At 48.7% G+C, this 23,555-nt stretch overlaps 11 protein-coding genes across 11 annotated transcripts; 4 read left to right on the forward strand and 7 right to left on the reverse strand.

Annotated features, from left to right (window-relative positions):
- Window positions 1–229: 229 nt before the first annotated feature.
- Window positions 230–1,835, reverse strand: N7455_012159 (ribonuclease P protein subunit p40; the record flags this gene model as incomplete). Its single annotated transcript, XM_040957260.2, has 7 exons — window positions 230–452; window positions 510–849; window positions 913–1,056; window positions 1,112–1,213; window positions 1,287–1,349; window positions 1,486–1,630; window positions 1,692–1,835. The coding sequence occupies 7 exons, from the start codon at window positions 1,833–1,835 to the stop codon at window positions 230–232; spliced, it is 1,161 nt and encodes a 386-aa protein (XP_040812259.2).
- An 829-nt stretch (window positions 1,836–2,664) lies between these two features.
- Window positions 2,665–4,145, forward strand: N7455_012160 (uncharacterized protein; the record flags this gene model as incomplete). The annotated part of the gene is made up of 3 exons (XM_040957296.2): window positions 2,665–2,999; window positions 3,069–3,381; window positions 3,456–4,145. 3 exons carry the CDS (start codon window positions 2,665–2,667, stop codon window positions 4,143–4,145), a joined length of 1,338 nt encoding a protein of 445 aa, XP_040812280.2.
- Window positions 4,146–4,953: 808 nt separating this feature from the next.
- N7455_012161 (putative C6 transcription factor Prf) lies at window positions 4,954–7,963 on the reverse strand (the record flags this gene model as incomplete). The annotated part of the gene is made up of 6 exons (XM_040957229.2): window positions 4,954–5,751; window positions 5,812–6,063; window positions 6,117–6,605; window positions 6,662–7,181; window positions 7,241–7,568; window positions 7,648–7,963. 6 exons carry the CDS (start codon window positions 7,961–7,963, stop codon window positions 4,954–4,956), a joined length of 2,703 nt encoding a protein of 900 aa, XP_040812250.2.
- Window positions 7,964–8,549: 586 nt separating this feature from the next.
- N7455_012162 (mitochondrial 54S ribosomal protein uL2m) lies at window positions 8,550–10,178 on the reverse strand. Its single transcript, XM_040957309.2, has 2 exons — window positions 8,983–10,178; window positions 8,550–8,911 (listed from the first exon to the last, which is right to left on the reverse strand). The coding sequence occupies exons 1-2, from the start codon at window positions 10,099–10,101 to the stop codon at window positions 8,810–8,812; spliced, it is 1,221 nt and encodes a 406-aa protein (XP_040812312.1). The 5' UTR covers window positions 10,102–10,178; the 3' UTR covers window positions 8,550–8,809.
- Window positions 10,179–10,543: 365 nt separating this feature from the next.
- N7455_012163 (B-type cyclin nimE) lies at window positions 10,544–13,624 on the forward strand. The gene is made up of 5 exons (XM_065606825.1): window positions 10,544–11,043; window positions 11,130–11,212; window positions 11,339–12,523; window positions 12,577–12,715; window positions 12,774–13,624. Exons 2-5 carry the CDS (start codon window positions 11,204–11,206, stop codon window positions 12,863–12,865), a joined length of 1,425 nt encoding a protein of 474 aa, XP_065459991.1. The 5' UTR covers window positions 10,544–11,043; window positions 11,130–11,203; the 3' UTR covers window positions 12,866–13,624.
- A 281-nt stretch (window positions 13,625–13,905) lies between these two features.
- Window positions 13,906–14,837, forward strand: N7455_012164 (HIT family protein; the record flags this gene model as incomplete). Its single annotated transcript, XM_040957255.2, has 3 exons — window positions 13,906–14,160; window positions 14,249–14,342; window positions 14,581–14,837. The coding sequence occupies 3 exons, from the start codon at window positions 13,906–13,908 to the stop codon at window positions 14,835–14,837; spliced, it is 606 nt and encodes a 201-aa protein (XP_040812215.2).
- A 158-nt stretch (window positions 14,838–14,995) lies between these two features.
- On the reverse strand, window positions 14,996–16,679 carry N7455_012165 (tRNA (guanine-N2-)-methyltransferase; the record flags this gene model as incomplete). The annotated part of the gene is made up of 5 exons (XM_040957326.2): window positions 14,996–15,052; window positions 15,107–15,231; window positions 15,298–15,503; window positions 15,568–16,430; window positions 16,566–16,679. 5 exons carry the CDS (start codon window positions 16,677–16,679, stop codon window positions 14,996–14,998), a joined length of 1,365 nt encoding a protein of 454 aa, XP_040812206.2.
- Window positions 16,680–17,177: 498 nt separating this feature from the next.
- Window positions 17,178–18,908, reverse strand: N7455_012166 (putative histone deacetylase SIR2; the record flags this gene model as incomplete). The annotated part of the gene is made up of 5 exons (XM_040957230.2): window positions 17,178–17,360; window positions 17,413–17,592; window positions 17,648–18,199; window positions 18,266–18,576; window positions 18,674–18,908. The coding sequence occupies 5 exons, from the start codon at window positions 18,906–18,908 to the stop codon at window positions 17,178–17,180; spliced, it is 1,461 nt and encodes a 486-aa protein (XP_040812226.1).
- A 285-nt stretch (window positions 18,909–19,193) lies between these two features.
- Window positions 19,194–20,437, reverse strand: N7455_012167 (ACL4 family protein; the record flags this gene model as incomplete). Its single annotated transcript, XM_040957338.2, has 2 exons — window positions 19,194–19,824; window positions 19,881–20,437. 2 exons carry the CDS (start codon window positions 20,435–20,437, stop codon window positions 19,194–19,196), a joined length of 1,188 nt encoding a protein of 395 aa, XP_040812310.2.
- Window positions 20,438–21,224: 787 nt separating this feature from the next.
- On the reverse strand, window positions 21,225–21,860 carry N7455_012168 (uncharacterized protein; the record flags this gene model as incomplete). Its single annotated transcript, XM_040957244.2, has 1 exon — window positions 21,225–21,860. The coding sequence occupies one exon, from the start codon at window positions 21,858–21,860 to the stop codon at window positions 21,225–21,227; it is 636 nt and encodes a 211-aa protein (XP_040812292.2).
- A 509-nt stretch (window positions 21,861–22,369) lies between these two features.
- On the forward strand, window positions 22,370–23,134 carry N7455_012169 (RWD domain-containing protein; the record flags this gene model as incomplete). The annotated part of the gene is made up of 2 exons (XM_040957259.2): window positions 22,370–22,436; window positions 22,512–23,134. The coding sequence occupies 2 exons, from the start codon at window positions 22,370–22,372 to the stop codon at window positions 23,132–23,134; spliced, it is 690 nt and encodes a 229-aa protein (XP_040812223.1).
- Window positions 23,135–23,555: the final 421 nt, after the last annotated feature.

The raw sequence follows: 23,555 nt of genomic DNA on the forward strand, positions 1-23,555 counted from the left end.
ATGTGTGGGGGGGAAGAAGGTATGGGGAAAGAAAGAAGGAGAGAGGAAGAAGAAGGAAGAAGGAAGGAAGGAAGAAGTATGAATGGTGAACGGTGAAAGGGGATTGTGGGAAGGTACGTGACGTGCTCTCATTCAGGGCAAGACGATGGGGTTTACATGGATGAAGCCCTGCATTAAGCTCCGTTCCCCATGGGGTACTTGGGTCGGCCACAAAGGGCACAGGGTTAGGTCAGGGTTCGGTCACGGATGCTCCCATAAACTCCCAACATAAAGTCACACGACCTGGTCCATTGGTTCCTTCCCCATTAACTTGGGATGCTTCGCTAGATTCACTGGACTGCCCAGTAGGAAGGACCATAACCGTGAATCCGTCCCTTCCTTCCACAGCTTCTTTACCTAAAGTAGCGACGGCAAGCGCAAACCACGATAGATTGCTGACCTTAGTACTTTGCCTGTCCATTGAACGTCAGTTCTCAACCCAACTGTTATACCAGATATTCGCAACTCACAGCATATTGAGGAACAGCTGCATGATCCAACGGGACGATATCAAACCATGCCATTTCAAACTCATCAAATCACAGGCCTGGCTTTCGTCTGCGTCTGGAACTGCATAACGACTCAGGTACGGATCGACGTCATCTTCCCCAGATAGCCGTGGAGAGGCCATCTGGACCATGGCAAGCCATTCGGACAGGGAGCCAGAATGTTCCTGCAGACCACCTTCCGACATTTCCTCAAGTACTTTCCCGTTTTCGTAAAACGGCGGAGTCATTATTTGCTCGTGATCAATTTCCTGTGGCTCGCAGGTTATCAACTGTGGTTGAACCTTATTGATCGGCTTGTTTCCTGCTCCAACGTTTAGCATATTATTCCTACCATTTTCTTTTTTAGCTTCGGGGGCATGATCACCTTCATCTAGACCGGAGTTGCTTTCCAGGTCGTGGAAGAGCCAGGCCATTGATTGAGTCAGAACATTGGCGAATGCCCATACAATTCTTTCAAAGCCTTTCTTGCCATGCAGCATCGAGGGCATCCGTAAGTTCAATTCTACCACTGATGACATGATTAGTAAAGATTCATCCGGCCCATTTGCTCTGCTTGTACTCACAGAATCGTTCTTTTGCATGTTTTCTGCCGCCACTGCGGAAAGGCTTGCCTGTGAGACCTGTTCGTTCATAGATCTCCTTTCCTAGTTCCATTCGAAGAATCCCTGTTTCCATTCGAGTCAGCTTTCGGTTCCGCAGCGAAAGGACTCTTCCAGCCGCAGCTTCAGCAGAACGAACCATCTTGGAGCGTGAAGACATTATCGGACCCCGAGCGTCCTTCAGATATCATCAAAATATTCCCTATGCCCCAAGTCAGATTGCTGTCTTTGATGATGAAATGAACTCTCCGAGCACAAAAGCTGTCTGATGCTTGTGCAACTGATGCCCATTCAAATATGGGAGAGCTTTGGGGCTAAACTGGCGGAGACATAATTACCCGACTTGATATATGTGTTGAAGAAATCATGCTCAAGCAGAGCCGATGGAGCCATGAACACTCGTGCATACCGAGGTTTTTCTAGTTTGGTCTCGAGCGATGGCTTGATCTTTGAGTAGACCTCCTTTGGCAAGATAACCTCGACCTATGCCCAATGATCAGTCAAATGGCCTTTCAATTCTCAAAGAAAGTCGCAGATCACTTACTGAGTGTACAAATGCATGATTCTGAATCGTTGAAAAGGGCGATCTCTTACTCGGGATCTGCTTTGGGTCGATGAATGCCGGCAGTTGAGCAATGGTTGTGAAACACTTTTCACGACGCGATGCATCGTCCACTTCTTCAAACATGCTTGTTTCTGATGGCCTTCGAAGTGATGCTTAATGTTGATAATCGAGGCCCTTGAATTCTGCAGGGTTAATTTTTCAACCGAACGGTGAGGTTCGATTAAGCTCGGGCTTATCGGACCCATAAGGCTGCAGCTATCAAACGTTCCACATTCAAATGGTCCACGGGTGAATTGGTATTTGGGGTATTTTAACAACATTTAGGTAACAACCTTGGAATATTGGAATATTATACAGGATCTAGATATACATATGTATGGAGTCTGAATGGCAAACATGAATTCAAGAAAGAAGGTATCAATTAATATCAATAACCTCAATATTGTAACGAGTATAATAGCTTAATGTAGCCTTGCTTTTATGTTGACTTGTAAGAGACATTTGAACTTAGGTAGAGCTCGGTCTCAGTTCTTCTAGGTTGAGATTTGCTCAAAAGCTTCTATTATGCGACCATGTATATATAGAACAAACAAGAGAGACTGTCAATTAAAATACATAATTCCAGAAAAGTATGCATGGCTCTGGAATAAAACAAAATATGTAGAATAGCTTCAAATTAACTATAATGTACCAATTGTAGGCCAAGCAACCTTATGTCTATGGCATAGTTCCTGGTGGTGCTCCTTGATATGTAGTGTGTAAAGCGCATTTCTTCCTTATAGGTGGGAAACTGTGAGACCCATTCACATACGAAAGTTGCCGACTTCTTATTCACAGCTCCCTTCTATCCCAAAAAAAATTCGCCAACTTTTCTGGCGATTGAAACGCAAGTTAGACGCAAAATCCAATCTAATTCGGCAGAAAGTGTTGGGCGCCTAAGGCCAACATCGCAATGGCAGCAACGCCCGATAAGGATTCCCCGGCAGTATCGGGCTCTCCAAAGGCGGTACCTGAGCACTCTCCGATTCACTCGGTCCATCGTTCTTCGGATAGCATCAAGCCTAAGCTGCTAGGTCCTATCGCTTCTACTTCTCCCATTGCTTCTGCCGCTGGCTCGAATGCAGGTAGACGTCCAGTCTTGCGCCAATTGCTAGAGGAGGAAGACGAAGACATGGCGCCCGCTTCGCGTCGCGAGCTCCTACACAAGGATCACTTCGCATTTGTGTTTGGGAGCGTGAAGACGCAAAACTACTTAGATCCTGTTTCCAAGGGCCCGGGCTCTCACACGTAAGTTGAGCTTTTGTGCCAGGTGCTGTGGTTCACGTACAACTTACTGACAACGGTATGGGACCACAGGATCCGCACTCTTGCCTGGAACCCCACGGGCCAGCTGATTGCGACTGGCTCAGCAGATCGCACTCTACGAATCTGGAACCCGGAACGTCCTCATGTACGATACTCTACCGAATTGCGTGGCCACACAGCTGGTATCGAGAAGGCTCTTTTCAACCCAGTCCGCGATGCGGAGCTGGCCAGTTGCTCGGCCGATGGTACAGTGCGCTTCTGGGATGTGCGCTCCAAGACATGTGTGAGCCGTCTCGATGTCGGCGGCGAAGCATTTACACTCTCCTGGTCTGCTGACGGCAGCACAATGATCGTCGGCAAGAAGGTAATCATGCAGCGCTGCTCCGCAGCCTTCCATCTCTCTCATGGCAAAATCACTAATACACGATATGTAAACAGGACGACACTTTAATCCCCGTCTCCGTTAAATTCCCCTCCTCTCCTACCGCCCACCCCGATGGCGTGAACGCTCTCAACCTCCCCTCCTCTACGCCCGGCGCAACCACATACACAGCTCTCGACCCTCACCCTCAGACCGTTCAAACAAATGCGACAGCCTTCTCCTGGTGCATGCCGACACCCGAACGTCCGGAGCAGCATGCATTCGTGACGACAGGCGAAGGCAAGGTCAAAATCATGTCTTACCCTTCCTTCGATATTATCCACACTCTCAACGCCCACACCTCAGCCTGCCTTTCAATTGCGCTCGCCCCGACAGGTCGATACCTCGCAGTTGGCGGAAGCGATGCTCTCATCTCCCTCTGGGACACGACCGACTGGATCTGCCGTCGCACTTTGTCCAGTGAGAATGGTGGTGCTATTCGTGGCGTAAGCTGGAGCTTCGACGGCCGCTACATTGTTGGCGCATGCGACGAGCTTGGATGTGGTGGCAATGGACTGGAGATCTTCCATGCTGAGTCTGGTGATAGCATTTACACAATTCCTACTGCCGGCATCAATGCTGGTGTCTCTGCTGTTGCGTGGCATCCCTCTCGCTACTGGCTGGCTTACTCGACTACCACTGATGGACCTGGTAGCTCTAGCGCTGGAGGCTTGAAGATTGTTGGTGCTGCTGGTGGTGGCCTGTAATCTGAAGCATTATGTCGCACTTCTCCTTCTTCAGCAAGCTTTTTTTTTTTTTCTGGCTCTAACCTCTATGATCAAGATTATTATCAAAAATTATCATGAATGGACGTATTGAAAAAAAGACCAAAGGAGTGCTAAGTGAGATCAATACATTTCTTAGGATTCTGATGTATAATATTGTAGTGATTGTTTATTAACATGGATTGACAGGCCCCAAATACCCCGATTGCAACCGTATAAGTTATCCAAGAGTGAAGAATTCCGCCCCAAAAAGACCGTTCATTCGTTCGTCATCAAATCATTCAAAAGCAGAGCGTAATGGAAGCCTACCAGGCTGCCACTTTACTCGGAAATTGTGCCAAGAAGAGAATTGCAAAGGGATTCGCAGTTCCGTGGTTAGTGGATTAACCCCAGGAAAAGAAGGCAACCAGTCCAAGATATCGCAAGAAGTGACCCCAATATTTGTGGAACTAGGGGACCGATGCCTCATGTGTGTCAATCTCATTGAGGAGGGGGAGAAAAAGCGAAAGCAAGAGAGAAGTATCCAATAGGATGACGACCTGCTTCGATTCGTATGTGAGATATCCAGCCAGTATTGATAAAGGCGTCGATGGGTCGTCCTAATTAGTGAGAGCCTAAGATCTCGGACTTTGAGCAGGTTGGGGGAACACGAAGCCTAATGTCGTCCATGCAGGGGGGAAGTGAGAGATTTGTTTTGTTGCAACAGTCTCAAGCTTGATGCGTTATCGACACCGAAGACCATTCAACTAAGATCCTTTCATGGGGAAGTATATTCCACCACATGTTGCGCTCATGATGGCCGCCAGTTCTCCCAGTCGGGGTTGGTCCCATGTTCACTCTGGATTTGGGTATTCAACATTTGAGCCCATTGAGATTCACTGAAAGTCTCCATGTTTAGACTGCCAAAGCCCCCATTGCCTGTTTCTGGATTTGGGGTTGGAAGGTCCCATGCAGAAGGCATGGAAAAGATCCCCGACGCTCCTGTGCCAACTGATGGGCTTTCAGAACTGTTTGGATAAAACCGACCAGCCATAGAACCCAAATCAGTGACCTGTGGGTTTGTGTTTCCTTGTGGCATGATGTTTCGATTGGCCTTATCAAAGGACGCGGCGGACGCCTGACTCGGATACCCCGAATTCGTCGTTTGATTATTGCTCCCCGGTGAGGGGTTGTCAGCACCATTGATTGAATAGGAGGTGTTGGAGGATGAATTCAAAGTTGAGGGAGTGGGATGGTCTGATGGTGGGTTGTTCCTGTCGCTGAGGTTGCCGAAATCAGTTGGAAAATCCATGTCCATATCGATAATGGCCCCTGGTTGTCCGGCTTGGTCCATTTGTGAACCTGTCGCCTGAGTGGAAGTTCCGAAATAACGACGCGTATCGTCGCCATTGAAGACTGGTCCTGCGGTGGACTGTGTCGTTGAGTCCCGGTTCCGGCTAGGGAGGGACGTCGTCAAACCGGCAGGCATAGGTTGTTGATTGCCACTGCGATTTGTACTGTATTGTGGAGACACCTCCTTCGCGATCCCTTGTGTTTGGCGGATGTTGTATATAGGGGTACAGTCGGTATTATCATGGCAGTATGTTTGCTAGAGAAAATGAGATTAGCGTCGATTAGCCATCGGAGACAACAAGCCAGGGGAACCTACTACCATCGAATGTGCAGCAGACAGGTTGGTTTTCTGTTTATCGTCCAAAGCGCGAATGCCAGTTCCATCAAGATCAACATCCAATTGAACAAGGAACGACTCTGTTAGAGGGTTTTTGTTCTTCATAGCGTTCAGAGCGGAGACCAGAAATTGCAACGAGGAATGAACACTGGAATCCTCTGGTCGCGATTTAAGATACTGCACAAAGACGCGAGCAGCAATATAGAGACAAAATGACATGAAAGGATTGAGCTGCAAGGTGTTAGTGCAAATGATTTGGGCAAGGAAGCTCAATAGAAACTCACGCTCGTCAAATCAACGTGGCTGATCATCTTCATGGTACTTGAAATCTGGTTGGCGGCGACAAGGCATCTGCGTTTGCTCTCGGTCGTAATCTGATTCGGCATCTTGTTCTTTTCGGCCTTGAAGATTGCCGCTTGGTGAAGACATATGGTTGAAGTATGGATGCTCATGTTGGCGAAAATGACGTTGACGTCCGACATACCACTTGGAAGTCGAAGATGATCAGGCAACGAGAGCGAAATGTGCAGAAGAATATTATCATGGCTTCTGTGGCGCTTCCAAAACTCTCCATTGAGGTCATGGTCGTTGTCATTGGGCTGAGGTCGATGAATGTGTACGAGGTTACGACCGAAAAGACTTGCTAAAACCATCACACATGCAAAAGGTGCTAGTGTAGAGACAGCTCCGGTGGCGATATCGTTTAGATGGAGTGTTCGTTGTGGCTTGCTCTTGGTAAAAGCTTCCTCGGATGCCGGGAGGTTGGTCATGATCTGCTTGTTGTCAGCCTACCACTCTCTACGCCGGGGTTCACGAAGGAGATACTGACATCGTTCTCATCAATAAGAATGGGCCAACCGGTTCCAACACTCGAATATCTATCTGTGGCAAATGCGCCCCAGAAGACTCTCCTGCGTTCTTCACGCTCTGTCCAATCTTTCGGTGGTAAAATGGATTGCTTGACATCGAGGCCAACACCATCAAGCCGATTCAATCCCAGCATCAGTGCTAGTCTTGCAGCTTTTCCAACGCTCAGCCAGGCTCGTGGGAAGTAGATCATTCGGAATTCATATGTGCCGATAAAGATCCATGTTTGGCAATGTGCTAAACTGACGATGTTCTCTCCAAATCCTTTCATTTCGTCCATCTCGGCATACTTGCGTGCCCGCTGGTAGAAATGATTATGCAGAAAGAAGTATTTGTCACTGACAGATGCGGCATTGCACCACATAATGTATCGTAGACAGATCGGTGGGCGCATATTAGGGGCGAGATTCAGGGCTGCATAGTAACGGGGGCGGTGGATGATGGGCATCATTGGATAGATCTTCTCAAAAAATAAAGCATCCCTAGACAGTACCATTGTATTAGACACCAGTTCATATAAAAAGCCGCATAGAACACGTACAGTTCATCAATCACATCCTGTGCAGGAAGGGGCTCCTCCAGTCCTAAACTGATCAAGTCCCATTGAGAGTTACCGCCACCCTGGGTAGTTGGCGGCGGAGGGAATAACATTTGATTTGACTGGCCTGCGCTGGGAGCAGTCGAAGTCGAGTACGAGGTATCCATGTTTCCCCCAATGCCTCCTAGCCCTCCCAAGTCCGCGAGGTCAGGCAAATCCAGTATAGATTCATCGGCGATAGGTGCTGTGAATGCATTCTCCAATGGTTGAGGTGGGGAGGTTCGTCGGGTGGGTTCCGGATCCTGACCTTTGAGAAGAGTCTCTACTTGAGCTGATACAGACATGGTTGTTAGCGACATAGCTCACTGTCAATACAGTACTTGCGGCCATTGTTTTCGATGAGTTCGTACCTAATCTTGCTTCAAGCTGCTTGACATATCCCCGTTTAGGACCACTCTTCTTGCGTACTTCATCGTAGGAACATTCATGTCCCAGACGTGAGCAAGTCCCGCAGCTCGGTCGTCCCCCATCACACCTCAGTTTCCTCCTCCGACAGACAACACATGCGATGCGCTTGGGGCGGGGAACGAAGCTGCCTTCTCCGGTGCTAGTGCTTTCGGCAGCGGCGCCACTTTCACCAGACATGAATTCCATTTGAGATTGGCCAAATTCTGTGGAGTATTGCGACGATTCGGGTCCAAAATTGGACGCCGGAAGTGCCGCCATGGCGGGCTTGATCGCAAACTTACGACCTCGGGATGTGGTTTAGTAGCTGAGTAACTCCAGTGGATTGACTTGATGGCCAACTCTGGTTTGTCCGGGCGCGTTTTTTTTAAAGCAGAAATGGCGCGAATAGGATAGACCCTGGAGCGTCAACGAGCCAGGAGCATCCAACTGTTGGCCAGATGTGCCGAAGTGGGGATGTGAAAAGGAAGTTCTATGAATGACGGAAGTTCGAAGTTCGTATCAGGAGAGGCTGAGCATTCCTCCGGCCCTAGGCCTGTCTTAATGAGCTAAATCACAGAACCCCTATTGTTCGTTTCGATCGGATTCTAATTGAAACCACGGGGGAGTCTTGAAATTCCATGCTAATTCCCAATAAGGGCGTTGACAGGTGCGGATCAGCAGAGAGGGCCACGCACCAGCGAGATTGCCTAGAGGCTTGGCATGTATCTGCCCAGCCGGGGATCTACGGCTAATCAGAGTGAAGATGAAGTACGTTCTACCTTATACACAACAATTTATCTTTTATCTACATAGTTATGTGTCGGCGCTATGTACAGAGAGATAAAATGGTTTATAAATCTATTTTCTTTCGCTTTGAATGTATATGGCATCGAGCCATCGTACTGTACAGTGCCCATTGCCCGAGTTTCAGTCAGATGGCAGATGTGCAAAACAAGAATCCCCAAATAGCACGTGTAGAAGAAATGATGAGACATTTAATGTGTCAAGAAACAGGAAAAGATATCGTACAGTCATCCTCTGCGCGGTAGGGATGAGGTATAGGGTGAGGAGGTACAAATGGTTCAGAGACAAAGCAGAGTGCAGTTCGGCAAAGCAGCATCATCTCTAGTTGTATCCACGACGGCGCTTTCCTTGGTTGCGAGGTCTGGCATGAACAACAGCCTTGTTGATCTTCCACTTCGGGCGGGTCTTGTAGCCAGATTTGGTCTAGAGGTAAAAGAAACAAGAGTCAGTCACATGGAAGTTCGGAGGGGTGTAAAACAAAAGGATATACATACCGGAATACCCCAAGGACTCTTCGGGTCGACGTTACCCTTAGACTTTCCTCGTCCACCACCGTGAGGATGGTCCATGGCGTTCATGGCCAGACCGCGCACCGTCGGACGAATGTTGAGCCAGCGTGAGCGACCAGCCTTTCCGAGCTGGGTGTATTGGTAGTTCGGGTTGCTGGTAATACCAACGGTAGCGCAGCAGTCCTTGTGGATGAGCCGAGTCTCACCACTTGAGAGACGGACAGTGATGTGCTGGGCCAGACGCTCCTGCTTCTGCTGCTCACGCTGCGACAAGGGCTTCTTTTCGGCCTCGGGCTGTTCATCTTGAATTGTTTGCTGGCGCGAGTCACTACCCTTGGCCACAACTGTAGCATATGTTCCAGCACTCCGACACAATTGACCACCCTTCCCGGGTCGCAATCCCAAGTTGAAGATCAATGTTCCCACCGGAACCATGTGCAATGGCAGACAGTTTCCTCTCCAGGCGGTTCTGGCCGCGAGAACACCGGGATCGACAGTGCTGCCCATGCTCTTCCACAAATCTTCGGGAATTCCGGACATATAACTCTGGACCACGTCGCCGGCGCGCATCCCATCCGCTGCGAGAATGTAGCTCAACTTGCCGGTCTCCTTACTAGCAGTCAGGGCGATGTGTGCAGTGCGTCCGGGATCGTACTCGATACGCTCCACTGTGTGCGGGCCCGGAGCCATACGCAGAAAATCAATTGTCCGAATTCGACGCTTGGCACCACCTCCATGATGACGGACAGTGACTCGGCCAGAGTTGTTTCGACCACCCTTGGCATGACCACGTTTAGGGAACGTTAATTTGTGCACTGGACGCCCTTTCCACAGATGATCATTCACGGGACGCCGCAAATGTCTCACACCGGGGGTGCGCGGAGTGTAGGTGCGCAGCTGAATGCCAGCAGAATCGCGGCCGGGGGGAGGAGCGAACGAGACGTTGGGGTCAATAAACGTGTTGACTGGTGTTTCGATAGACTTGGGCTTGTTCTTCTCAATTTCATTCACGATTGTCGAATAGCCACGAACTGGCGAAGGCAAAGAGGGTAGACACCTAAAGGGCAGCCGAATGCCCCGTAGGGCAATTCGGGGTTGGAGCATTGCTGCCAAATAATGGGGGGGGGAGATGGAGGGGAAAGACGGGTTTTGAATGAATCAATTGAATAGAATTGCAATTGATGGAAGCCAAGTGTCAATGGAGCAGACCAACAAAGACTCAACAGCTCCTCTCCTCTGCTTTGTAGATATGCACCTGACTCTCCACAGGAACAAAAAGTTCACTGGACACGTGACTATTTTCATGCACCGCCTCATTCACTGCCACAGTTCAGATAATGTGGCTGACGCTGGTCACGGGAGTGCTGTCCATGGATCCAAATTTGACCGCCTTATGTCAGATGTGCACGTGACTTCTTTGTTACATGAGATTCGATACTATACGAAACCGAAACGCAGTCGTTGTCCTAGCAACCACTTTATTTACCCATTGCCATACTCACGCGTATCTCCCTTCATTGCTGGATCTACTTTTCTCAACCTATCTGAACACATCTTTTTCTTGTTTCTATTCCGTTCTTCATTGTTCAGTTCAATTCTTCATTCTAGAAATTTAACCAAAAAAAGAGCTCGAAGGTCAATTTGGTGATCCACGCGACTGGCTGAGTGGGGCTACTTGTTTTCCACGCTAAGCACAGTACTAGGGCCAAACATCGCCTTTTGCCCTCAAGCTCTCTTCCTTTTCCCTCATCATTCCAGTTAAAGCTACCCTTCCATCTTTCCCCCCACTCCCCAACTAACACATTATCGCGTGCGGATTCCTGTCGTACAGTGTCCCCGGATCATTTCTGTATCATTTGACATCTTTTTCCCCCCGATTCGCGCGCCATTTGATCTTCAGAACCAGGGTTCTGCGCGGTCTTGATACACATCAACATAGTCATCTTTGGGCCGTAATTATCGACTCATATCATCCCCACCTGTCTGAAAGCTACCTCTGCCTACTGGCATTGTAGTTTCTTCAGAACAACCGCATTTTCACGCGTGGTACGTGCACCTCGTCCTTCACCCTCTGGTATGAGGTCCCCACCGAGGTAATATCAAATGGAATGCTGACATGATTTCCCGAGCAGGACAAGGATCATTATATTCCTGTCCCCTTTTTTTTTCCCTTCCTACGCGTCGCTTTCCTTTTATTTTCTTCACGATGCCGCAGGTAAGCAATCTTTAACCTTGCCAAAAACACGCGTTTGAGATCCTTGTTGCGGGATATCTAACCCATTGCATCGAGATCCGGGTGTATCCTATGACCTCATTACATTGATCACTGACTCCATTGCAGGCCCGCAGCCTTCGTACCAGAGGCACGATGAATGAGAACGATGAGAACGGCCCGTCGGCGCGTCTGACACGGGCTAAGGCAGCCGCTCTCAGCACTGATGTCTCTGCCGCTGGAGCTAAGAAAATCCTGCAGACCAAGCGAACCACGTCGACGACCGCGTCTAATGGATCCCAGCGTCCCCGTGCTGCCCTCGGTGATGTCAGCAATGTCAACAAGACGGATGGTGCTGAGACGAAAGGTGGGAAGAAACCGGTCGCCGCCAAGGCTGGTTTGACCTCAAAGGCAACCGTCCAAACCGGAGGTGTCCAAAAGCTCAGCCGTACCAACTCCTCACGAACAGCCACACGACCTGCCCTTCAACCCCGCGACTCGAACAAGAAACCTGCTGCCAACGCCCACAAGCGTCCATCGCTTAAGGATCCAGCCGTCCAAGCCGAGGAGCCTCCCCGCAAGAAGACCGAGCTTGAGCGAAAGACCCGAACTATCGAGAAGATCGTGGAAGAACCAGGTGTGAAAGAGGCGGAGATTAGCGTGAAGGATGCTCTGAATGACGCTGTGCAGGATCTGGACACTGAGGACTTGGATGACCCATTAATGGCCGCCGAATACGTGGTTGAAATCTTCGAGTATCTCAAGGACCTTGAGATCATCACCCTCCCCAACCCTGATTACATCGACCATCAGCCCGACCTTGAATGGAAGATGCGTGGGATCCTTGTCGACTGGCTTATCGAAGTGCACACCCGTTTCCGTCTCCTCCCCGAGACCCTGTTCCTCGCTGTGAACATCATCGATCGCTTCTTGTCCGCTGAGGTTGTCGCCCTTGATCGTCTTCAGCTCGTTGGTGTTACCGCCATGTTCATTGCCTCTAAGTATGAGGAGGTGCTCTCCCCTCACGTCGCCAACTTCAGCCATGTCGCCGACGAGACCTTCTCGGATAAGGAGATTCTCGATGCCGAGCGTCATGTCCTCGCAACCCTCGAATACAACATGAGCTTCCCCAACCCCATGAACTTCCTGCGACGCATCTCCAAGGCCGATAACTATGATATCCAAACCCGCACTCTGGGCAAATACTTGATGGAGATCAGTCTTCTCGATCACCGTTTCATGGGCTTCCCCCAGAGTCACATCTCTGCCGCAGCCATGTACCTCGCACGTCTCATCCTCGAGCGTGGACCTTGGGTATGTTCTGTTGCATTTCGCCTGTTTCGCACATCTCAACTAACTTATCATAGGATGCCACTCTCGCTCACTACTCTGGATACACCGAAGAGGAGATCGATCCCGTCTTCCAATTGATGGTTGATTATCTTCACCGTCCTGTCTCTCACGAAGCCTTCTTCAAGAAATACGCCAGCAAAAAGTTCCTAAAGGGTAAGCTACATTGATAATTCCTTTGTCTCCCGAGATGACATGCTAACCAGTCTGCTAGCTTCTATCTTGACTCGCCAATGGGCCAAGAAGTATCACCACCTGTACGTCGACAGCTCCGAGCAGGCCAGTTACGCCAAGGATGAACAGTAATTGTACCATTTACGATGTCATGCTACTCCTGTCTCGCCAACGTCGATGCCTTTCATGACTCCCTAAGGCCCTTGCGACGACTTGAGCAGGGAAATCGAATTCCTACATATGTTGGCATTTCATTGTGCTGGTATTCACTACACTACCTTTTGCATATTCTTACGACGACTTGATTGAATTTCTGCGCTTTCCGCATTTGTCTTCTGTGATGGGGTGTTCGGCGCTCGGCCCTGTGTGCTATTGTTTTCTTCTTTTACCCCCCTACATCTTCAACCTCGGCATGCTTGTTTTCCGTGCATGAGCATCTGTCTCCCGCCTGCCTTCATATCTCTTACATTCTCGCCGTGTCGCAGGCGTCGGGATCTATTTTTCTCTTCCTTCAAATCGCAATTTTACCTTGCTTCACCTTAAGTCCCCTCCGTCTTAGGTTGGACGATACAGTGCTATCCCCCTTTGGATCACTTTTTTTTTGTTTATCATGCAAGTTCCGAAGCTTGCACGTTTGCGTGGCATTGCGGATTGGAAATCTTTTGTGGGGCCAAGGTGGCTACGGTTTTGTTTTTTGTTTCTCGGGTGTTTCTCAATTCATCGGCTGGAAGATTCGATTGGTTACTGAAGCTGAGTCTTCCTGGCACGCAAGATTGATATCGGATGGACGGTCGAGGTGGTAATCAGTGACAAGTTGGACTGCTTTTGTTTTGTTCAAAATAGTTGGATTTCTAACACTGGATCCGTGTGTATGGCGTGCTTATTGAAACCATTTCTTTTTTAATTTTTTTTCTGTTCTTTTTCTGTTCTTTTTTGGGTATATCTGGTGTTGTTTGTAGATGCGTCTAATTAAGCTCACCTAGGCATGCTTAGCCGAGGTTGGTCCCGAGGTCTTTCCAGGGTTGCGTCCCGGGGCTCTGTGAGCCGCTGAATCACTTTGGGATCGACCTCCGTCTTCTTTACTACATATTTCCATCCATCTTTGACGTTGATACTAACACAGGTTCGCGGCTCCACATTCGGACTGAATAAATACACTATTTTATCCCGTCATGGATTCCACTGCACCCCCACCATGCCCGTTCTGCAATATCGCCTCATCATATCCCCTCATCCCGTTCAATGACCCTGAGTCCAATCCAGTCTATACTGCCCCAGATTCAGGTCCATTATCCCACATCATCCTCTCCACTGAGCATGTTCTCGCCTTCTTGGACATAATGCCGCTTACCCGTGGCCATGTGCTCGTAGCGCCAAGAAATCATTACAAGTTGCTAGGTGACATGGGTGTTCAAGCCGGACAGGAGGTATGTAGTTATCTCCCCTCACTTCATCTATATCTTTTTTTAAAAAAATGCTTCTTTTGCTGATCCTTTCCCTTGATTTGATGCGTAGATGGGGAAATGGCTACCCATTCTCTCCAGGGTTGTAACGAAGACTGTGTTTGGCGATGATCCCGATAGACATTGGAATGTTGTGCAGAACAATGGTATGCCTTGCCCTTGCTTTTCTCCATTTTCGGAAACCCTTGATCTTTATCGCATTTGAATACGGAGTATTTCTACGTTGTATGCTGTTATGTATTTGATGTATCAATATTGGTATTCAAGGAGGTTGAACACCCCTGACCGATATCTTGTTTTATTTGTCACTCAACCAAAGCGGCATTGTGTGATCGCATGTCTATGGAAGAAGAAAAAAACAACAATCATCTAACTGAGTAACAGGCGAGAGAGCAGCACAGGTAGTACCCCACGTCCATTTCCACATCATCCCACGCCCTGCTCAGGGGGCCAATCAGAGAACAAGCTTTGCTATGTTCGGTCGTGGACAGAGAGAGGAGCTTGACGATGATGAGGCTGAGGTCTTGGTTCGTGAGTTGAGAATTGAGCTGGCCGAGGAAGTCAAACGAATTTTGAGGGACGAGGGTGTGGACTTGGCTGCAGACTTGGTTTCAGAAGGAAGCCAGCGAGGGAAGCTGTGAAGTACGCTGTATCTGGTATTTTCTCTGTTCTTGCATCTGATCATTGGTCCCATCTTCGGGTCATTCACTGCATATAGATATTTCTATTACCCAATTTTGCAAGCCTCTGAGGTGGGTAGGCTAGATAGCTTCCTATCGAATTTCTGATATCGGAGTCCTTATTCGGCCGTTTTTTGGTCCTTCTCGACCCTGGTGCCGTGGCCTGGGAGCATATGCTGGTCCAACAAATTAGCCAAGTACTGAGCCATCAACTCACGGATAATACGTACCACTCGTCGGAATGCATTGAGAGCATCCGCACTAGTACCCTGGTCGTCCATCTTTTTCCGGGCCAGCGAGATATCCGACAATTTTCCCTCAGGTAGACGGCGGTAGGTTATAAGTCGGCGAGCCCCTATATGACACAAAATTAGCCAATCCATTTCAATGTCATGCTTCGATATCATAAGGCGTCACTTACAAGTGTTGAAACTCTGAACAGAGATACTGATAATCTCGAGATTCTCATGCATAGGAACAGGGAACTCGGTTTTCTCGTCATTTGTTGTGGGCATCCACATAGACAAACGGCCATTGGGAACCAAGGAGCGTACTGCAAAGTTGAGAACGTCGTTTTGCAGAGCCTCAAAGCCATAAGGCTTTTTGGGAGGAACGAAACCAGGTCGGCTATAGGTCCAAGAGTCAGTATTATAAGTCGCGAGACCAATGGAAGCAAAAAAAAATAACTTACAGATAAGCAGGGACGCCATCAATGATCACATTAACCGCAGGTTTTCCCCTGCGATTTCCCAGAACCCGAAGTCCCTCACGCACACCGTATGGCGGATCGCAGACAATGCCATCAAGAACGGCGGTTCTCCGCAGTGGCGTGTTGGTAAGATCGGAAGTGAACGTATCCAAGAATTTGCTCTTGATCCCATATTGGTCAAAATTCTCGTATATGCCCAATTTTCCGCTCTCTTTGCCACGGAAGCTACGGCCATCAATGTCTGCACCCAGAGTCAGAGCGCCGAAATGCGAAGCAGCAACTATGAAACTTCCAGTTCCGACAAACGGGTCAAAGAACAATTTCCCCGGTGCTGCAAGAGCCATGTTAGCCGTAATCAGACTCAACTCCGCATCCATGGAAGTCGTGCTAATATAACGACGCTTCTTGAGGTCGTATTTGAGCACGGCCTCGCGACAGCTATCCGCAATTTTGCGACTGAGATAAATCTTTCGTGGATCTCCTGTCCGCTTCGTGCCCAGTACTGAGACTTCAACATCGTCGACGTACTCTTCCATCACGAAAAACTCCTCATCGGGGTTTGTTAGCCGGATTTGGCCTTTGAAACCCATATATGAGAAGGATCGAATGATTTCTCCCTTCTGAACTGCGCTGCGCGTTCCTGCGAAGTAATCAATCGTGAATTTGAACGGGACAGCAATGTAGTCGTTCCAACGATCCTGGGTTCGTCGACGGACATCTGCATGTAGCTCTTCATAATTGGTGCCTTCGCCCCATAACTCGAAGATATCCTTAACCAGGATACTGCGCTTGGCAACTGCCCGTGCCGCAGCTTCGTTTGGTAGTCTTACGACACAGTATGGTGACTGGGGTATGTCAGTCAAGTTTCTGCAAATTGCGGATAATCATGCAAGGAAGAGAGGAAGGGTGCCATTGTTATAGATCAAGGGTCATGAAATGATTTGGACGCTTCGAATATTCATAGGAAAGGCATATCATACATATTCATTGTAGGCGATAATTTCGATGTCAACGCCTGCGAGTGTGGCACAGGCTTGAAGTTCTGGCCGTCGGAAGGTCTCATGGAGTTGGGCGAACCGAACCAGATAATCCATGGCTAGCAAGACGTATATCTGTCTAGTTTTTTTCTTAAGGATTTATCTTTAGTGGGAGTTCATGTAATTCGTTGCTGCTTTGAAGGCGGGGTGTTGCGGGTTGAGATTTTTTTTTTCTCGGGTCTTCAGAAATATACTCCACGGAGACAGAGTGTGTTTAGTCAAGTATGAATTTATATATCTCCAACAAACAATCAATTTTAGTTTCCAAAATACTATATTCAATGAAAGTTAAATATTGCACTATTAGATTGTGATTAGAAATGATTTAATTACAAAGATTGTGTATCAAGAGAAGATACTGAGACGATTGATTGAACTACAGATGAAACCCAGATCTACCCAGGTGTGATATAATCGCATCAAAAAAACAAAAACAAAAACAAAAGAGACCAAGACTGCCTAAGATATATCACCACATCCAGCTATGAACAGAAACCCGAATATACGCCCTCCCTTAAGACAGAAGCAAGACATGCCAAAAACTAAACTCCGCCCCTATGCATCGACTACCTTGAAAACATGTCGTGATTCATATCCATCCACCGAGGTAATATCCACCTTCTCGTCAGCTGGTATCATATGATGTTGTAGATCCCAACCGGCCCGACGAGAAAGTTCTGATACCACCACATCACAGTCACCCAAGAGATCAATATCGAACTCGGTGTGTGACACCGGCTATATGTCGTGGTCAGTATGGTACAATGCCAATGGTTTGAACATGACTTACAGTGCGCGAGATGTAGATCTGCGGGACGTTGCGAGGTAGGATTCCCGGTACTTCAGCCACGGGGGCTACCTTCAACGAGGTTCCGATCACAATGACCAGGTCTGCGAGTTCCCGATCTTGGTGAAGTAGACGTTCACCAAACTCATCGGGTAGATCCTCGCCAAAGAATGTGATATCAGGCTGTACTATTTGTAAGTATGGAAGAAAGCAAGCAAGGGACCGAATGGTCACTGACCTTCATCACTCCAGGAGTCGGGATTTCATAGTCGTCCTCATCCGAACTGTCGTCGGAGACCTTGCGGTCTTTCTGTTGACCATTGGAACTTCGTTTGCGCTTAAGACCTTGCGGCTTTAGTTCTTCTTCTGCGATTCTCTCCTTGCAGACGGTGCAGTAGGGGATGTTTCCCGCCCTGATTTCATCGAAGATCGCGTCGCCAGGAACGTTGAATCCACACTTCACGCAGGTGGCCGTCGCAAAGGATCCATGGCATTGTACAATCTTTTCCGGGCGTACCCCGGCATTTGCTTCGATGTTATCGATATTTTGCGTGTAGTTGGTCAACAGCTTGCCCTTGTCTTGCAGAAGCCGAATGAACGCATGGGTGGGCGACCATTTCTTTTCCGTTGGGAGGATATCCTTGGCAATAGAAAAGAAAATGTTCGGGTCCTCTCTGAAGATATGGATATCGAAGACTTCTTGTGGATCGCTCAGACCTAGGTGCGCGAGTTTTGAATAGAGTCCGGTATCTTTAGAACGGAAATCGGGAATGCCCAGACTTGTCGAGATCTGATAAAATACCAGTTAGAACTTATGGATCAGGGATCTTCTGGATAAACTTCAATATGAACATACACCTGCGCCCGTCAGAACGATGATGTTCCGAGACTCGCGAAGGAGCCGAACAGCATCGTCGATGGAGTTGTACTGAGGAAGCTTGGGCCTCCGGGAGAACTCGCGCGAGATCGCGATCGCCAGAAGAGAATGGTAAGACTCATCTGGCGCACCATCGAGGAATGCCGGGGGCGCGATTCCAAATGCCGTGCATAGCTTTTTGGCCGTGACGGTTTCGCGGAGGATGGTCTCTTCCACGAATGCCGCCTTACCAATCGCATGTAGACGTTGTCGATATGCAGTCGCCTCTTCTAGAGTACAGGCACCGGGAACTGCGACGGAAAAGCAAGCGCGTTAGCCAATGCTCGTTCTGATATCCGAGAGCGGGGGTGTCCGGGGTAAGACGTGAGGGTGGATATAGTTACATACCGAGGCCGTCGCGGATCTGGTCATCGCGTAGGAACTGGATCGCCTCATCGCAGTTAGACAGATTATCCCATCCGTCGGAATCATCGCTGTCCGACTCCAAATCCGACGAAATCTCTAGCGCGAGGTCCGGCGCGTCGTCCTCCATATCGTACTGTCCCTCCATATCCACGGCCTCCACTTCGACCACGGTGGTCTTTACTGAAGCCTCTCCTTTTGGGGCTGGTACCAAATCCATTTTGCAGGAGTTTGAGATTCCAGCCACGGAGACAAACTCGTTTTCACTCGCGCTTGAAACCTGCTCTGACAAAAATTCGGGCATCTGCTTCACCGGAGGCAACTTAATCCGGAGCCGATGAATGAACTGCGGTGGCGATATCAAAAAAGTTTCGGTTTGTGGTTCAGGGGGTCGGCGATGAAAGAGAGAGTTAGGAAAAAAACCAAAGAAACTACTTCTAGTGGTATCAAATCAAACAAGTCAATGAACATGTACATCATCTCATGTGGTCGTCACTTTTGGTATCTATGAATCCGCCATCTCGTCGTCGGAGTCAACTTCGATCTCCACATCCGAATCCTCGCCTTCTTCCTCCCCTTCAGCTTCACTCTCATCATCCTCTCCAATTTCTTTGTTCATTTCCTGTACAAGCTCCAAGGCATGATCGCGGAGCCGGTCATCCTCGTACTGAAGAACATCGTAGAGCTTCAAGCTTTGCTTGAGCCATTCACGACTAGCATCTAGTGATGCATGTCGTGGGGACTCGGCAAGCTCATCGGCGGTCGCATCCTTAGGTGCCTGTTGCTTTTCTGCCAGCAGGAAGAGACACCAGCCTCCGAGGTACCAGGCCTCTACACTTTGATCATCCTCTAGAATCAAGCGCTCGAGGACTTCCAGAGCCTCGAACTCCATATTCACTTCCATCAGGAGTCGCGCAAGACTGATGCGTACCGCAAAATCTGGAATTTTGAGATCTTCTGGAGCCAAATCCTTCCAGAAGCTCATACTGCGAGTGAGCGCGGCTTGCGCATCTTCGGTACGTAATTGTGAAATCCGGATAGAGGCGAGGGTCTGTAGTACCTCTGGCGCTTCGGGTGTGACAAGGAGGGCTTCCGTAATAAGTGCTTCGCACCGAGCTTCTGCATCCTCTTCCCAGCTGAGTGAATATGTTAGTATTGGCCCGCATAGAATCTAGAATATAGAGAAACTCACGAAAGATCGGTCATGTAGGTTTCAGCGACGGCGCAGAGTGCGTTAGACATCTTGGTCTTCTTCTGTGTAATATCGGCGATCTGCTCCGGTGATGTTTTCCCCTCAAGAGACTGAATAGTCTGTCTGAGAGACGCCACACCCATCTCGAACCACAGGACACTGTCCTTTCCACCTTGCTCACTCAATTGTGCAAGCCATAGGAACTTCTCAGCTCCTCCTCCCTGGGATTCCGGTATCGAGCCATCTTGATCGAGTTGAACGGCCTGAAGGAAGCAGTTTCTAGCGGTGTCGATATCGCCTAGCTCGACACTGATTTCTCCAAGCAGGTTAATGGCGGGGAGCTGTGCAGTGGTGTTTTCAGCGGTCAAATCCAGAGCCTGCTGTGCAACCACGAGTGCCTCATCGGCTCGACCAGTTTGTAGGAGGATTGTGGCTTGGTCGAGTAACGTCGAGGGATTTTGGGCCATGTTGCCTTTCGAGATCGAGCCACCAGGGCCGAGTACGGACTTTTCGCGGGGCTTGGATGACTTCTTCTTTTGCGGTCTGGGCTTTCCCATGGCAGGACGCAGTGAAATTTAATAAAAATTCGTGATGTCGTCGACTAGAATATTAAACAGGATGATTGACAATTGTAACCTGTAGGGTATCTGGAAGAAGTTTAAAAAAAAGTGAACCTCCAAAATTTTGAAGCGGCTGTTTGACGGGTTTGCATGTGGGACCGCAATATTGTCACCGTTTCCCTGGTCTGCCCGGTTTATGCTTTTGACCGCCTTTGTATATCATCGTGGAGTGAGAACTACATGTACTCCTCGCTAGTTACCCATACATAACTAGTTAACATAACTATTATTCCCAATTTTGGTGCATTTCTATGGCTAATAATTATTATCCTTCCAGCTATCACACCAAGGAAGAAAAATATTCATAAAAAAAAGACATCTAAAAATCACCATCTAGAAAGACGATCTATCTAAAAAAGACTGGGTTGTCTTACATATAAAGTCCATCGTCTTGGGTCAGATAAATCAGGGTGTTCAAGTAATTATTATATCGGGTACATACGTATGAAAGAAATCTTGGAACTACATCTAGACATCTTGAGCTACATCGTCATGCCCCGGCAGGGAAGTGAACTCCAGGGCTAGAGCTTCCACTTGGAAAGATCTACTTCATCCCAACGAGTATTAAAGGCAATAGCGAGGCCCCAAGCCTCTCAAAGAAAATGTCTATGCCTCTCCCCACCGTCATCTTCCTTTTCCCGGTCGTAGACCTCGTGGGAGTTTCTAAAGTCAACAAAGTACCTACTTCAATCAGCTGTAGGCCCACAATCACGGATAAGAAGGCTCACAATTTCGAGGCATCTGAGTCCCAGATTAAGCTCATTGCCCGAGGAAAGGTGGGCACCCATCCCATCTTATTTAGCTCGCGGTACTCCTTATCAAACACCATTCGAATATGATTTCGCTCGGGCTTGCTGAAAGCTAGAAAGAATCTATGAGGCGTGGGCCGGTATTCAGGGATAATATTATCCTCAGCGAGACGAAGTCCAGGGACTCGTTGGAATACACAATGGATAACGTAGCCCCCCGGGATAATCCCTTGCTTATCCTGGATATCCTCACTAATCGCAAGCAGCGTAGGCGTAATAGTCGAACCTTGTTCGTAGAAGGCCTTCATAGCTTCGACCTCGCAGTGGTAGCCAACAGCAGCCTGCTTCGCTCGCTCGTTAGGTGGGAGGTATTGAGTTCCCTTGTGAGGAACTTGTAGGTAGACACGCATGTAGGCCTCTTGCCCATCTAAGTCGCCGTAGACGTGGAAGGTAGCAACGGCGTACGAGGGTCCAGCCCCATTCTGAACTTTGATCTTGTCATTCTGGTAGGCTTCCTGGGAGAGCTCGGCAACGATAACCCATTCGGTGGGCTTGGGCTTCTCAAATGTGATATGATCGCCCGGCGAGGGAAGGAAACCCATTTGAGGCATGGTGGCTAAATGCGAGAGATAAAGGAGGAGAGTGTTGTCTAAAGTGATAGCGATGCCATTACACAATAGTGACCAGTGGACATTCGTGACCAGGCCTCACGCCGACAACCTTGGAGCCATGGTTATATGTAAGACTAGAACTTCTCTTTATACGTCTTATATATGTATTCTCGATGTTATACCTATTGGGGAGTATATTCTGTGAATGTTAGTGAGCGGATCAGGATGTTCTCGAGGTCACAGTAAATGGAAGCCGGCGAGGATGGCGAAGATGAGGGCGAATTGATAGATTCACGTGACCCGGCTTGGTTTGTTGCGTTGACTTGGTTTGCGCTCCGATCTTTTTTTCCGAGTTGGTTAATACTGCGATATCTCAAAGTCTTGCTTAGACAATATTTCAATCCTTCCCGCTAGAACCACTCTCATCTGCCCACGAGGTGTTTCCCGAAGAATCTGCACCTCCGGCGCTCAAATCGTTACCCCTCCAATCCGCGGGCGGATCAACAGCTATGGGTCGCGAAGACCAGATTGAGGAGCGTGAAGTGCTCGATTCAATCTTCCCTGATGAAATTACCGGTAAGTAATAGACAGGTCTTTTAGACGGGTCAAAGTTTCTTTTTATCCTTGCTCACTGCGAGACCTGGCACCTAGACATATCCGAAACCTCGTACCGTGTATCCATAACTCTCGATGCCCTCGAATATGACGGCGATGAATCAGAACAACCCGTCATATGCCTGGAAGTCGCCTACCCGGAAGAATACCCCGATGTCGGCCCAAATCTCAGCATTTCCTCCCCACCCAATGCCGTGAAGCATCCTCGACTAGATGTCCAGGAAGACCGGGACCTACTGATGGAGTCTCTTCAGCCCACCATCGAGGAGAACCTAGGAATGCCGATGATATTCACACTGGTCAGCGCACTTAAGGAAAGCGCAGAACAGCTTATGATCGAGCGAGCAGACGCCATTCAAGCTGAGATGGACCAAGTCGCTGCGGAGAGAGAGGAGGAGGAGAACCGAAAATTCCACGGCACAGCAGTCACTGTTCAGTCCTTCTTGGAGTGGCATGCGAAGTTCAAAAAGGAGGTGGAGGACGAGGAACTTCGGGTACGCGAAGAAAAGGAATCGGAGGACAAGAAGAAAAAGACCACGAAAGAGGAGAAAAAGCTCACAGGCCGACAATTGTGGGAGAAGGGCTTGGTCAAGGGCGATTATGACGAGGAAGACGAGGATGCCTTGCCGGCTGTTGAGAAGCTCAAAGTGGCTGCATGAGCTAATACATAGAAATGTTAACGACCTGCCATTGCTTTGAAATTATGTATTATAACCTTGTTAAATTGGTATGATTATACCGAGAAATCAGCGAACTGGTATCAAAGGTAGGCAGAGTAATATACAGATCTGAAAGTCCATATGGACTTAGGTTATGATACAGGGAAAAATTATGCTCAAATCACTAGACAACAAAGGGCCTGAAACAGAGCCGTTGTCTTTGTTGGAGCTGCTTGCTGGAGTCCAGTGACTTTGACAATGCTAGCAGTCCATGGTGCCCATTAATCAGATATGAAAGAATGGACATACCTGGCCAGGTTGCCATGGATAATGCACCAAGCCTTTTGGATGCTTTGAGCAACCGACCTTTGTATTCTGATCCCAAGCGACATTGACAATGGCATGGCCATAGACGGTGGCT

The sequence above is a fragment of the Penicillium solitum genome, assembly GCF_028829755.1.
Source record: "Penicillium solitum strain IBT 25940 chromosome Unknown utg000009l_segment0_segment0, whole genome shotgun sequence".
In the NCBI taxonomy this organism is placed as follows: domain Eukaryota; kingdom Fungi; phylum Ascomycota; class Eurotiomycetes; order Eurotiales; family Aspergillaceae; genus Penicillium; species Penicillium solitum.